The sequence below is a fragment of the Puma concolor genome, chromosome E1, assembly GCF_028749965.1.
Source record: "Puma concolor isolate L17-30 chromosome E1, mPumCon1.1.hap2, whole genome shotgun sequence".
Lineage (NCBI taxonomy): Eukaryota > Metazoa > Chordata > Mammalia > Carnivora > Felidae > Puma > Puma concolor.
In genome coordinates, this window is record NC_141680.1 from 37,750,115 (window position 1) to 37,764,325 (window position 14,211).

Here is a 14,211-nt window from a genome sequence, read left to right on the forward strand (position 1 = left end):
CCCTGCCTGGAGGCCGGGAAGATCTGCCTGTGCGGCCACTTTCATGTCCCGAGAACCTGAGACCCACTCCCAGGACCACAGCCATGGAGCCAAGGTCAAGGGAGAGAAGAAGAGAGCAGTGGGGGCTCAGCAGGCCACCTCCCCACTCCTGGAGGCCGCAGGATGAGATGGCCCAAGACAGGCCTGGTGAGGACAATCAATCCAGTGGCAACATATACGAAGTTTGTGCCCTGGGCGGGTCACGTGATCTAGACATGCTCCCACCCCAGGGCCTTTGCACGTGCTGTTCGTGCTGCCTGATTCTCTTTTCCCCTCAGATTTCTATAGCGCTCACTCTCTCGGGTCTTTGCTTAACTGACCCCTTCTCCGTCAGACTTTCCTTAGGCACCCTATTTAAATCAAAGCTCCTCCCCGCCCCCCGCCACCATTTCCCTGCTTTATTTTTTTCCATAGCACTTCCTGCTATCTGACATACTGGGTTCTTTCCCTCTCTCCCCCCGCCCTTCCTTCCTTCCTTCCACGGTCTGCCTCCTTTAATAGAACGTGAGAACCATAGCAATTGTGTTTACAGGTGTATTTCTGGTTCTCTATTGCTGAGTCACGGATCACCCCAAAAAGTCAGCAGCTGAAAACCAGCGTTTAGCTCTCCAAGAGCCCCGACGAGATGGCAGAGTCACCTCGAAGCCTGACTGGGGCTGGAAGGGCTGCGCCCAAACTCACTCATGTGGTTGTCGCCGGGTCTGCCCTGGCTGCTGGCCCGAGGCTGAATTCAGTTCCTCGCCTTGGGAGCATCCCCCGTGGGGAAGCCTGGCGGCCGAGCGAGCGATCCAGAAAGAGGGCAGAGCAAGAGAGTGAGAGACAGCACCTAAGATGAAGCGTCGTCTGTCCTGACCCCGCACCGGCTGAGCCGGGCCTTGACTTCTGCCCAGCGCCACTGGTCACTCAGACCGACTCTGGTACAGCGTGGGAGGCGTGGGCATGACGGTGTGGACACCAGGGTGTGGGCTCAGCCCCGAAGGATCATAAACACCTGCCGCTCTCCTCGGCGCCCGCACCCCCACCCCCGCCTCTCCCCTGACGTGTGACCTTGGGCAAGTTCCTAGACGCGGAGGCCTGCCGTGGGGATGTAAAAAGATGAGGCGCTAGGCATCACAGTGTCTGACACACACACGCCCTCAGTATATGTCACCATCGTGGGCAGCTGTTGCTAATACGGGAGGGAAAAACCAAAGTATCTTCCTGGAGTCAGGAGCCGTTTTAGAGCTGGGGGTGGCGCGCGCGTGCGCGTGTGTGTGTGTGTGTGTGTGTGTGTTTCTATACGGTTCTCTTCCCAGAGCAGTGGCTGAGAGCAGCTGTCCCAGGTCGGCAGCGCCTTGGGTGAGTCATGCGGGCCAGACAGCAGGTTTATCACTTGGACCAGACGTGGTCATGTGTTGGGGCCTTCGTCACCCAAACAGGCAGGACGGACTGACGAGCACAGGGGCTGCTGTCCTTTAATACCGAGTTAGCCGGTGATCCTTAAACGTTTTGCAGAGCTGGGAGGGAAGGACGGCTGGAGTCATGGAAGCTTTTCGAAAGTTTACGTGAAAAATGGACAGTTATACGTAAACACACAAAAATTACCTATGATAAGCTCAGGCCAATCACAGATGGACCCCAGATTCCCAAGGCCAGCACTGGACTATGGCCTTCTCGAAGGCAGCGGTCGACTGGAGCACATGTCTCCCGAACCAATGAATGAATGCACGCCTACGTGAACGAATAAAAAACCCCGGAAAGAGTCAAATAATGGCCCGAAGGCCAGAATCTTGGAATCTTTGCTGGCTGGCAACGCATCCTCTCCCCTTGTACACTTGGCCTCGGCAAAGCTGGCTGGGTTCAAAAGACCTGCATTCAGGCGTTGCCTTCGCCACCTTGGACTCACCTAACCTCTCCCGGATCCATTTCCCGCATCAGGAGAATAATGTGAATCGCGGAGAGTGTGTTGTAAGTTACAAAGCTTGCTGGTAAAACCAGGGGCTCTCGTTTTGGCTGGACCTGATTCTGGACGGTACCTCTTCTCCAGCACAGATCTGCCTTGAGGGTGGACAGATTCCTTCCTGGAGCCCTTAGCTGCCGGTCCTTCCTTTTGTGAGCACATCTCCCGCCCCTCCCAGTCAGACGACCCAGCCTTGGGTCATTCCAGGCCTGGATTGGGAATCCTGCAGTCATTCAGGCCACAAATACATTTTTTTGAGCAGCTACTCCAGATCAAGGAGTGCACGGGGTGCTCCCCAGCACCTAACCACCATGGGAGCAAACCCATTATGGTGCCTGTCCCCGTGGAGCTGACAGTCTGATGGAAGCAGATATTAATCAACCAGCCAGGAGAGGCCCAGGGTGCTGTGGAGGTGTGTGATCAGAGGTCCTTATCTCCGGGGGAGAGGGAGGGTGTCTGGGGAGGACCAGTTTCCTTTTAGAAGTGACAGATGAGGGGCGCCTGGGTGGCTCAGTCGGTTAAGCGTCCGACTTCAGCTCAGGTCATGATCTCGCCATCCATGAGTTTGAGCCCCACGTCGGGCTCTGGGCTGATGGCTCAGAGCCTGGAGCCTGCTTCCGATTCTGTGTCTCCCTCTCTCTCTGCCCCTCCCCCGTTCATGCTCTGTCTCTCTCTGTCTCAAAAATAAATAAACGTTAAAAAAAATTTAAAAACAACAAAAAAAGAAGTGACAGATGAGCTGAGCCCTGAACTCAGTGGGAGGCCATCGATGGGCTAGGAAGTCCTCTGGAAAGAGGCTACAGCAAGTGCAAAGGGCCTGCGGTAGCACATTTGTAAGTCCAAAAGAAGGTTATTACACAGAGGGAGGGGGACAAGGATGCAAGAAGTAACCAAGGACGTGAAGCAGGCAGAGACGAAATCACCTTGCTCATTTTAATGTGACATTTGCAAAAATGAAGGAATTGGAGTGGCGCATTTCAAGTCTCCGATAGCCATTACCCCGAAGCCGTTACCCCGAGGGAAGGTGTCTTAGAGGCCAAATGAGAGGAAGTGCCCTAGCAGGTGGGATTTGAGTCAGACTGCAAGGACTTCCTGGCCCAGAGGGGACCCTGGGGGGTTACTGTCTCACTCCACCTGCTGTGTGTGTGTCCCAGGCAGCAGAACGGGTGTTTGCACTTTCATTGTCTCCTGAGGCCCCATCCTCTCTGCTTACTGAGCGGGGACAGCGAACAGCCCTGTAGGGGTGAGTCTGTTGTGGGAGAGGGACTGCCTGGCGTGGGGAGAAGGTTGCTCTGGAGTGTCTCCAGGCTGCTTGGGGAGGGGGACGTGGGGAAAGACAGAAGGGGAAGCCAGCAGCCACAGCAAGGGCAGGAGTTGGGGTGGGACAGGGAAGGAGAGTGGTCAGAAGGGGGCACCCCTGGGGGAACTGAGCCCTGGATTATGAGTCTCCTCCTTCTCCTGGAGGCACCTCAGGTCCCAGCTGCTTCACCTGCTGAAGTCCGCGACAGAATCGCCCTGGTGGTCACAGGTAGAACAGATCTGTTCTCCGCCACTCTTTCGGGAAGGCCTGTTGGCTGGTCTCCGTCTCCTCTCTCGACTGTAAGCTCCTTGAGGGCAGGGTCCATGTCTCCTCAGTGTCTGATCTCCCAGTGCCTGGTACAGTTAATACTCGCGGAATGAATGCAAGCACCCACGGGGAGCGCCTGGGTGGCTCAGTCGGTTGAGCATTGGACTCGATTTCAGTTTAGGTCGTGATCTCACTGTTCATGAGACGGAGCCCCGTTCTCACTCTCTCTCTCTCTGCCCTGCCCTCCGCTCTCTAAACAAACAAACAAATTAATTAATTAACTAACTGAAAAAAAAAAAGGGAACCCTGCTAGCCACCGCCTAGCTCTGTGACCTTCGACAAATTACATACCACTCTGTGCCTCATTTGTCTCCGTCTGTAAAATGGCCGGGCTAACAGGTGCTAGGTTGATGCGAGCAGGAAGAACGCTGAGGCTTCTAGAACACCGCCTGGCGCACAGCGAGCGCTCCATCAATGCTAGTGATTGCTGGCTAGGAAGAAGACAAGAGACCTGAAAGAGGGTGTATTCAGCTCTGGTCCCTAAGCCCCCCAAGCACAACGCCTTAGACCCAAGGGACCCACAACAGAACTCGCAGAACTGCCTGAAGGGGGCGCTCCCGGGGGCCTCTTGCGCCAAGCCCACCTGCGTCAGGCGCCAGGTCACTGAACGCCCTCCGCCTTCTACAGAGACTTGCAGACCTGAACATCTGGGCTGACCGCCACTTGCCACACAGCGTCCTTGGGCAAGGAGCTTTCTTAATGTCCCCAAGCTTCTGCTTTTTCACTTGTATTACGGAGAATATTAAAAAACCCATCTTGCCAAGGTTGTTGTGGGGATTGATTATGTGCCCAGCACAAAATCCTCCTTCCCGCAGGTGGAGTGTAGGATCGGCTCCTCCCTCTAGCCCTGGCCCCTCCCCCCACCAGGTCTATTGCGGAGCTGGAGTCCCTGGTCCTGGATTCCTGGCCTCTCTGGCTGTGACACCAAAACCTGAGGCAAGAGTCACGCCCTCTTCAGCTCCCTGGAAGAGATCTATTGCAAGTCAGACACAAGAGTTTGAAAGACACAAAAGTTTGAATTAAGGGGGAAAAAAAAAAAAGAGCCACACCCTCTTTGTGAAGGCCACCTGGAAAGCCCAGTACCTGGCCACCTGAATCAGGGTTCACCAGAGTCCCCTGTCCCCACAAGCTCTCTCTGCCAGATGGACCGACCGGAGAGTTCTAAGGTGAATCCCACGGGAGGAGGCTTGTCCAATCGCCCAACTGTGTTCATTGGCACAACGAGGGGGGAAAGTTTAAGAGAGGCAGGATTGTGTCTGGAAAAGTTCCGTGTAGGGGGACCTGGGAGTTTCTAGATTTATTCCACAAAGGCGCCTTGCACGTGGCTCCTGTGAGTTTTGGTGCTCCCGTGGCTGGCAGGCAGAGGTGGGCAGCAAGAACTCGCTTAGGCAGCACCAGAAAAGTTACCCGCCCACCCCAGCCCCAGCCCCAGCCCCAGCAGTGAATCTGGAAATAGCTGAGAGGGCTGTTAATTACATCAGGATCAGGGTTTGAATCCAGTACCTCCTTGGGGCATGTGACCCTGGGCAAGCCATTTGACCTCTCTGAGTGTCAATTTCCCCGTTGTGAAATGGGGATGCTACTGGAGTGACGTGGTAGCCAGGAGATTCAACAATCGAGCAGACACAAACGAGGCACTAGGTAGAGCCAATAATACAAATGTGGTCTCCGCCTTCCTGTTGCTTACAGGCCAGAAGGTGTGGGGTAATGGTTGAGACAACCAGGCTGGAAGACCACCTCCAGCGATCCCCGGCTGGGTCAGCTCCACTCTTCCTGCCTTGATCTCCCTACAGCGAAAGGAGCGGTTTCACAGAGTGGTGAGGATCACACGAACTGACACATGGAAACATACTGACGGCATTAACCACAAGTTCTGGAAGCACACAAGTCAGTTTCAGGAGGAGCTTCATGGGGCGCGTGGGTGGCTCAGTCATTTGAGCGCCTGACATCGGCGCAGGTCATGATCTCATGGTTCGTGAGTTCGAGCCCCGCATCAGGCTGTCTGCTGTCCGCACAGAGCCTGCTTCCCATCATTCTCTGTCTCCCTCTCTCTCTCTGCCCCCGCCCCCCGCCACGCTTTCTCTCACTCTCTCAAAAGTAAACAAACATTAAAAAAAAAAAAAAGAAAAGAAAAGAAAACAAAAAAGAAGGAGCTCCAGAAGGAGGTCCAGGAGAGGCTGGACTTGCCCAGCAAATGGGGCAGGAGTGTACTTGAGGACGGAGGTCCCCAGGAAAGATCAAGTGTGCCGGAGTGCTGGAAGAAAGGGTGGGCAGTGAGGACAGAGGCATGAGCAGCAAGCCAGGGACAGAGTTGGGACACTAGAAGTCACCGTCGAGGGTTTTAAGCAGCTGTAAAGCATTCGTTCTCCTTTGTGTATGTGGAAACATGGCACACATCTGTCTGCTTCTTTCATGTACCCCCAGCACCCCACCCCACCCCCCACCACCACAGGGTAATTCCTTGCTGACCCGCATTCCCTCTCTGGTTTCCAGCGCCATCCATCGGATGCCACATCACACAGGGCCTTTGCATCTGCTGGCTCTCTTGGAGGAGTGGAGCAGGGGCGGGGTGGGGGTAGGGGGGCGGTTAGACCCAGGCAGCGCCTAATCTCTGCATCCACACATTTCCTTTGTGACCCCATGAGCCAGGTGTGCCTGGGTCTGAACCGGGGCAAATAATTTCCCCTGTTGTGAATATTCAACCGTAAGTGCAGCGACCTAGTACAGCGTCTGGTTCAGAGCACGTTCTCAGTATATACAAGTTTCAGCTCTCTGCTCTCAAAACAGAATCTTCTCTTCAACCATCAGGCTGCAGGGCAGTCGGGGGTAGGGGAGCAGGGGAGCGTGGCTAGCCACGGACTCTCGAAAGCGGGTTATTTTATTTACAACATCACTTGCAAAGGGCAAACAGTTGGGTCCTTAAATCAGGGTTTATGGGGTAGGGGGAGTGGGAGAGTCTCTCTCCGGGCCATCCCCTGTAACCTGTAACGGGGGAAGGGTCCCAAGAGGCGAGGTGCTGGGACTCCGCGCGCGGAGGACAGAGCGACGCGCACGTGGGAGAGGAACTGCTTTCCCTGGGCTGGGTCAAGCCGTACCTACCGCCAGACTTCGGAGAGAAGAAGGGAACGAGGGCTGGGCGTGGGGGTGCATTTCTGCAAAGCTCAGGGCTCAGCGCCCTGGAGGCACAGCCCTGACATTTCTGGGTGTACGGGCGGGGCTTCACGTAGAGCCCCGCAGCCGCTCCAGCGAGGGTGTCCCCCACCCACGCTCCTCGGGAGGGACGCGCCCCGTCGCGCCTCCCCGGCCCTCTCCCCTGCCCTCTCCCCGCCCTGCGCGCAATCCCACCTTCGCTCCAGCTCCGGGAGCCTCCAGGGCAGCCGGGAGGCGTGGCCCGCGGGCGGCCCGCCCCTTTGATGTGCGCCGGCACGGCTGTGATTGGACAGTCGCTTGTGACGTGAGGGGACTGCGGTGGGCCCGGGTGCTGCGGCAGCCGCAGCGCCAGCCGCGGCTCGGGCTCCGGCTCCCGGGCATTTAAAGGGGACGCGGCGGCAGCCCGTGGTGGGGGGGGGGGAGGGATGGGGGGCAGGTGGAGGGGACGGCCCAGACGCACATCATCCACGGCCCCTCGGGACTGGAGGGACTCGTGAGCCGGAGCCCAGAAATCCGGGGGTGGACAAGACACCGCGTCCCCTCCAATTCCCGTAAGCACCCCTTAGCCCATCCTGCGCCCAGATACCTCAGCTTAGCCCCTCTCCCCCACTCTTTGCACTCCAAACTAAGCCGGGACAGACCTCTGCCGCCGCCGCTCCCCGCGTGAGTCCTGCGCTCCCGGAGGTACAGGGGACGTCTGGGGTCCCAGTGCGGGGTGGGGGCTGTGTGGAGTTTGAGGGCGCTCCTTCACGCGTGTCAGTGGGGGGAGCCCCTGGAGCGGAGAAATGAGTCCTCCTTCTTTCTGCTACCCCGGGAACCTCGTGCCCGGGTAGCCCTCTGTCCCCTACTCGGGCAAAGCGAAGGAATCTGTGCCCCCCCCCTTGCTCCCCACCACCCACGAGCCCCCCTGGGCTCCCCGAGCTGCGCACCCCCCCCCCCCTCGCCCCGCATTGGAGCGAAGCACCCGCCAGCTGGGGGTGTGCCAGAGTGCCTGCTTTCCAGCCACCTCTAAAAATATCTCTCCCCCCACTCCACCGGCAGCTGCCACCTCCCTGTCCACTGAGGATCCCCTTCCAGCTTGTCCACCCAGGCAGGGTGAGCCCAGAGGAGGCTCCTGGTCTCAGCTTCTGCACCGACACCGGGGCTACAGGTCATCACGCCAGCTAGTCAGAACAGTAAGCTCACAGCTCAAGGGGGTCTCCGGGGCGATAGGGGACGCTCTCTGGCTGCCGCTGTCCCAAGAGCCACCAGGGACTCCTAAATTCTAATCCTGAATCTGACGCTGTGCGACCTCCAGGATGTTAGCTTGACCTCTCTGGGCCTCGGGTTTTTTCCTATTTGCTGCTGGTGGTAGCGAGAAGGAAGAGACCATGGTGACGTTGGGAATACTGCCTGGGAAAGGGAGAAAACCTCAGCTTAGTGGTGACATCCAATTCCTAGTGATTGATACCAGAAGGTTCGGTCTTGGGCAGGGGGCTTGTCACTATGATATCTCCAGGGTCCTCACTCCCCACCCCCATCTCTCTTCTGCACGTTTCCTGGGGGAAACTGTCCCCAAAGCCTGTCCTGTGAGCTCCACCCATTCATTAAGAGGGGACTTTCAAACTTAGGGCCCATGCCAAAGAGGGGCCTGTTTCCCTGCCCCATCTGCCACCCCATTCCCACAAATGTCATCTATAAGCATTTGTTGTAAAAGGCAGGAGGGAGCAAGGAGGAATCCGGTGATCTGATACGGAATCGGGTAGGCAGGCGCCGCTTTTCGAGGGGACTAGAATATGGACCCCCTGCCACCCTTAACGAAACCCCCTCTCTCCTCTCTCTGCTCTAGCCATCTGGAGAAGCTCAGAGACCCCGTCTCCCTTTTCTCTGAGGGACTCTTTTTGGTGACCACAAAAGAATTTGGTCACTTAGGACAAAGCCGCCAGAGGTGAGTACGCTTTTTGAACGTCATGAGAATGAGATCCCAGGAGGGCCTGGGACCCTCTGCTTGCTGTGGGGGTAAGGGCGGGGGGTGGCTGCCTGGCCCTGCTCAGCTTCTGGGGGAAGAAACCCACGACGCCTGGCTTTCTGCTCTGGGGACGAAAAGAAACGAAGGCAGTTCACCAAAGAGTAAATATTCAACTCATTTTCCCTGAACAGATGAAAAACATGTAACTGTATCGTTTGCTCTGATGCATAAGTTTTGTACACAACTGAAAATCGGTAGAATATTCTACCAAATTTTTTTATGTTTGAAGGAAGAGAAACAAGGGGCAACCGACACAAGGAGACCCTTTTCTATGGGATGAAAGTCGCTCTCTGCTTGAGCAGCCTGTGTTCTCTTTGTATCTTTGTATTTCCCGCTCACTTGTCTCCCCGTGCCCGGCGCGGCACGTGTCTGTGTCTGACCCTGCTTGTTTCTACCACGGGAGGGGTATCCCTTGACCTTTCTCCTCCAATGCACTAGGCCTTGGGACAGACACAGGATATCAGGCAGGCTTCTGGAAGGTTGGAACTCCCTCCAGATAGGGCCTGGGGACAGCCCTCCCATCCTCCAAAACATGCCATTCCAACGTCCCCATGCCTCCCTCCCCTTCCCCCCCCATCTTCTTGATCCCTCCCCCCCCAACCGCCTCCCTTTTTTGCCCCCTGCCCCATTCGGCTTCGGCTGCCTTTCCCAATTCCTAGATTAAAAGTTCTTAAGGGAAAGGCTGAGACCCACATCCATCCCTGCCAAAAGGGCTCAGTGCACGTACGGTTCGGGAGTGGGGGGGGGGGTGGGATTGGGGTGGCTCGAGGTGACACGGCCTGTCCCTCTGACCTGTGTCCTGTTGCTGGGATGTCCCAGTCTCTGTCTTGGGGGCAAGAGGTTCTCCCTGATGTTCTGGGATGATCTGGGGTGAGTGTCACCTTGACAAAGTCAGGGGTTTCCAGTGTCACCCGCTGTCACCACCAGAGGGCAGCAACCAGCCAGACACTTGTTCCTTTGCGCGGCTAGTCGTGGGTTCTCAATATTTTTCCAGATCTGGCCCAGCTTCTTCTAGTCGCTCATTCAACCCCAGGGGCAGAGCGGAGGGATGGGGCATGGGGAGGCAGTGGGAGTTGTAGGTGACATGCTCTGTAGCCGAGTTGGTGAAACCCCCACAAAGCTAAACCCTGTCCCCAGAGCCACACAGCAAAGCCCCGCAGAAATTCCAAACTGACTCCTGGCCGATTGCCAAGCTCTGAAGGCACCAGGGAGGCCAGTCTCTGATCACCTGTGATGCCCAGGGGTCCTGTTGCCCCCACCCCCGGCCACCTGTGGTACAATGAGCCTGGTCACCTGCCTCTCCCCCTCTAAGGGCAGAGAGCACGCAAGGCTGTGGCCAGCAGTTCGTGAACCAGGCTCCCCGTGGAAACAGCACAGCCTGGGGCACGTTCACCTCAGACGCCAAGTTCTGGTTTCGCGATCTGTCTTTGCCACTTACAGGGAGTGACCTTTAGGTCGGTTCACCTCTCTCTGGGTCTCCGATAATGTCACCTTTAACCTCTCGAATGTTGCCGGGGGAGGGGTTGTGAAGACGATGCCTCGCAAGGGCTTGGCCGCCTGGGAGAACTGTGTCTATTTGAGGGGTTTTTACGGAGCCCCTGGGGGTGGTTCATCCTCAGCAGAGGAGACGGAAGCAGGCCGGCATTCGTGGTGGAAACAAAGCTAGCTGCGGGCACCCTCCAACAGACCTTGTGTGGTTGTCAGGAGCTCTGGACGACGGCTGGAGGCCCCACAGAGTCCCTGCAGGCGGTGCCCAGGGTGATGTACCAACGATGAGTGGGTGTTTTCCAGTTGCTGGCCTCCGATGCCTGTCTAGGGTAAGTGGGTCCCTCTGGGGATTTCTCAGGATGAGGCCTCAGCCCCCTTCCCCTGCTGCAGTGGAAGAAGCCCTATCCAGCCCCTTTTTGGCCTATCCTCGTCTCTCCTGGGCCTCCACTAATCCCTGGCAATTTCCATCCCAGGTGTGGGGGCCTGAGGCTTTATTTACATCTTCAACTCCAGGGATCCTGGGCCCCTGAGACTCCCAGATGGATGTCAGTGAGACCAGAGGGTGACCCTAGGGACGAGTTCAAAGGGACAGTTCTATCAAGGAGGCAGAGAGCTAGGTTCACATCCCAGCTCCAAAACTGAGAGCTTGGACTTCTGTTTCACAAGGCGGACCGGGCCGGAAGCATCACAGGAATATCAGAGAGCGAGTTAGGAAGAAACCAGAAGGAAGAGTGGGCCCGTCTGGACTACCTGGGGTGGGAGGCCAGGCGGAAGAAAGGCAGCGTGGCGGATATTCTGAAGCCGCACGCGATTTGCTCTCTGCCACCCGGTCGTGTACCGCGGCGGGCAGGCACGGTGGCAGGGACAGGCCTCTGAGGGCTTCTGCGATCTCCATCTGCTTGCCTTTCTTTGCGCCTCACACACACCGTCGTCCCCTATCCTCTCCCATGTCCTCTGGAGGTGGGGGACGCTGGCCCGAGGCCCCCACTTCCCGGAGCCCCCATCCCCACTCTGTGTCTCTGTCCGGTCCGCCTCTAGGCTCCCCTGGCACGACCCCCTCCTAGCCTTCTCTTTCCCTGCCAGGCGCCCGCCCCCTTCCCCCTCCCCTCTGCCTTTTCAGCCACGCTGCTCTCTTTCCTCTCCCTCACCTGTCTCCCAGGTATGTCGCAGCCTGGCTCGGGAAGCTCCTACCTCCCCAGGCCCCACTGCTTCTCTTGGTGCCCACTTCCTTCGGACTCTGGCAGAAACCCCACCCGCTGACGTGTTCCTCCCAGGGAATTGGCAAGTGATTAGTGACGATGAGCTGTCAGCACAGGGCCCTAGAAACTCCCTGGAGAAGCAGTGTCCCATCCTTGGACCCCCGCTAGCCACAGCGCCCAGAGAGCCGTCCTGGGTCACCTCGCCGGCCTGGTTATTCCAAGAGCTAAACTGCAGTTCTCTGGCAGCCCTTAGCTCCTATCGAGGCTCAAGGACCTGGCATTCGCAATCCACATGCCTTGGATGATACCAACAGCGTCCCCTGGCGCCCGGCTCCTTATTGTCCGCAGTCCCATCGAGGGGGCACGGCCCAAAAAGGGAAGGAGGAGGCTGCTTCAGTGGGATGACTGCCCAGCCTCCCTTGCTTGTGTTTGTCAGGGAAGAAGGGTGCGGAGAGGACTCCACACCAACAACCGGGGTCCCTGGGAGCCTCCAGAACGGCCTCGTCCAGAAACCTCCCCAAAGGAGTGACCCGTTGGAAGCTGCTCTTCCCCTCTTTTAAGCTGACCCCGTTAAGTCTCAGTGGCCCCAGATGAGCGTAGCAGAGACAGGTGCCAAGGACGCCCTCCTGGGGTCCGGGGGAGGATGGTCTTCTGAGGCCAGACGCCCCCGCACAGTTCGCAGAGAGGTGCCGACGGGGTGGGCAGGGAACGCTGGGGAGAGGGCGGCGGCGTTGGGGACTCCAACCAGCTCAACCAGCCTTGGGTCCTTCTCAGGTCTTGGATGTGCCAGCGCCTCTGGCCGTGGCCCGCTAACCAGCCTCTCCCCGGCCGGCTCGCGCCGCGCCCCCTCTCGCTTGCTCCCTCCTCCTCCTCCTCCTGCTCCTCTCCCCCCTGCTCCCAGGACGGCGGGATGGCGGCGCAGGGCGCGCCGCGCTTCCTCCTGACCTTCGACTTCGACGAGACGATCGTGGACGAAAACAGCGACGACTCGATCGTGCGCGCCGCGCCGGGCCAGCGGCTGCCCGAGAGCCTGCGGGCCACCTACCGCGAGGGCTTCTACAACGAGTACATGCAGCGCGTCTTCCAGTACCTGGGCGAGCAGGGCGTGCGGCCGCGGGACCTGCGCGCCATCTACGAGGCCCTGCCCCTGTCGCCCGGCATGAGCGACCTGCTGCAGTTTGTGGCCAAGCAGGGCTCCTGCTTCGAGGTCATTCTCATCTCGGATGCCAACACCTTCGGCGTGGAGAGCGCGCTGCGCGCCGCCGGCCACCACGGCCTGTTCCGCCGCATCCTCAGCAACCCGTCGGGGCCCGACGCGCGGGGGCTGCTGGCGCTGCGGCCCTTCCACACGCACAGCTGCGCGCGCTGCCCCGCCAACATGTGCAAGCACAAAGTGCTCAGCGACTACCTGCGCGAGCGGGCCCACGACGGCGTGCACTTCGAGCGCCTCTTCTACGTGGGCGACGGCGCCAACGACTTCTGCCCCATGGGGCTGCTGGCGGGCGGCGACGTGGCCTTCCCGCGCCGCGGCTACCCCATGCACCGCCTGATCCAAGAGGCGCAGAAGGCCGAGCCCAGCGCCTTCCGCGCCGGCGTGGTGCCCTGGGAGACGGCCACCGACGTGCGCCTCCACCTCCAACAGGTGCTGAAGACGTGCTGAGGACCGCGGCCTGCAGGGGGCGCCCGGGCGGAGAAGGGGGCGGGGTGGGGGCGGGGAGATCGGGAAGCACAAAACCTAGTTTGCCTACTCCCTTTTCCCTTTCGCTTTGGTGTGTCCCTCCGGGAATTTCGGGAACTCCGGGCTCGTCCACCTGGGGGCTGGGGGAGAGAGTTCGGAGCCGTCCCTATCTATGCAGCTAACCCGGCTCGGCCGCCCCCGCCCCGACCCAGTTCCTCTGCAATGTTAAATTCTGGAGTCTGGCCCCCACCGGGGTGGTGCGCATGCCTGGAAGGCAGCAGTGTTTTCCAAAAAGACCTCGCCCTCCGAACGGAGAGGCAGGGGTTCCCTGGCGGGGTGGGGGAAAGGAACATCTCCCACAGCTTTCACTGCTGCCTTGGGCCGCGAAACCTTCCCTCTCCCCCAGTCTTCTGTCAAGGGGACCCCGGTCCCGAAATCCTCCCGGCCGCGCCGCAGTCCCGGCGGGGAGAGAGGAAGCCCTCTGCCGAGGGCCTCAGGCTTAGATCTCGCTTCACCTATTGCGTCCCCACACTACACCCTTTTTCCTTTTTGCCCCCCTTCCCGCGCCCGCCCTGCCAGCCTCCCCAAAGGGGGAAGAAAAAAAAAAAAAAAAAAAAGCCAGAGGGAACAGTCGCCTCCTGGTGGTGGAACGAGGTAGCGCACCGTCCGGCTCGGGTCCTTCCAGCCAGGGACCTCGCCGCGCGCGACGGTGTCTCCTCCTCTCACCCCAGCCTCGTCTATGCAGCAAAAGACCAGGGACTTTACCAAAGTCGCCCCGCGGGCTGAGCCCTCTGAGCCCCCCTCCTCCCGTATGGAACAGAAAGCCATGATGTTTTCAAGCAGAGCCAGCGAAAGCCAAGCCCTTCCTCCCTCTTTGGTGTTCTACCGCTATAAAGGAGGTGACGGGCAAAGAGCTGACTGAGGTCTCTCGCGCCGGTGTCCGGAGGGTGAGGGTGAGGCGACCCCTGCTCCCAGAGAGCCCCACGTCAGTGGGGGAATTGGTCCCCACTCTGGGAAGAGCGCCCGGCTCGGGCAGCCCAACCCGCACAGTAACACAGCGAGCAACGGGCCAAAAAAGGAGAT

The 14,211-nt window shown here is 58.8% G+C and overlaps 1 protein-coding gene and 1 long non-coding RNA gene across 16 annotated transcripts; one reads left to right on the forward strand and one right to left on the reverse strand.

Annotated features, from left to right (window-relative positions):
• Positions 1 to 3,219: 3,219 nt before the first annotated feature.
• LOC147574290 (uncharacterized) lies at positions 3,220 to 7,021 on the reverse strand. Its single transcript, XR_015244091.1, has 3 exons — positions 6,951 to 7,021; positions 3,897 to 4,036; positions 3,220 to 3,797 (listed from the first exon to the last, which is right to left on the reverse strand). It is a non-coding gene; the product is annotated as an uncharacterized LOC147574290 (long non-coding RNA).
• Positions 7,022 to 7,049: 28 nt separating this feature from the next.
• Positions 7,050 to 14,039, forward strand: PHOSPHO1 (phosphoethanolamine/phosphocholine phosphatase 1). 15 transcript variants are annotated; one of them, XM_086687059.1, is made up of 5 exons: positions 7,050 to 7,306; positions 7,797 to 7,930; positions 8,584 to 8,682; positions 10,450 to 10,580; positions 12,352 to 14,039. In XM_086687059.1, the coding sequence occupies exons 4-5, from the start codon at positions 10,536 to 10,538 to the stop codon at positions 13,108 to 13,110; spliced, it is 804 nt and encodes a 267-aa protein (XP_086543185.1). In that variant the 5' UTR covers positions 7,050 to 7,306; positions 7,797 to 7,930; positions 8,584 to 8,682; positions 10,450 to 10,535; the 3' UTR covers positions 13,111 to 14,039. The 15 variants fall into 15 exon arrangements, with proteins under 15 accessions (XP_086543185.1, XP_086543186.1, XP_086543184.1 ...); XM_086687058.1 differs by having other exon boundaries at positions 7,071 to 7,306; positions 10,468 to 10,580; XM_086687049.1 differs by having other exon boundaries at positions 7,108 to 7,306; positions 10,391 to 10,580; positions 12,225 to 14,039.
• The last annotated feature ends 172 nt before the right edge of the window (positions 14,040 to 14,211 follow it).

What these genes read in the sequence shown, in the direction of transcription:
- PHOSPHO1 (XM_025917494.2), top strand. Translation starts at nt 10,536, where the DNA reads ATGAGTGGGTGTTTTCCAGTTGCTGGCCTCCGATGCCTGTCTAGG. An exon ending in GCCTCCGATGCCTGTCTAGG is followed by an intron (nt 10,581 to 11,410) that starts GTAAGTGGGTCC and finishes CCTGTCTCCCAG; the next exon opens with GTATGTCGCAGCCTGGCTCG. An exon ending in GTGTTCCTCCCAGGGAATTG is followed by an intron (nt 11,533 to 12,224) that starts GCAAGTGATTAG and finishes GGTCCTTCTCAG; the next exon opens with GTCTTGGATGTGCCAGCGCC.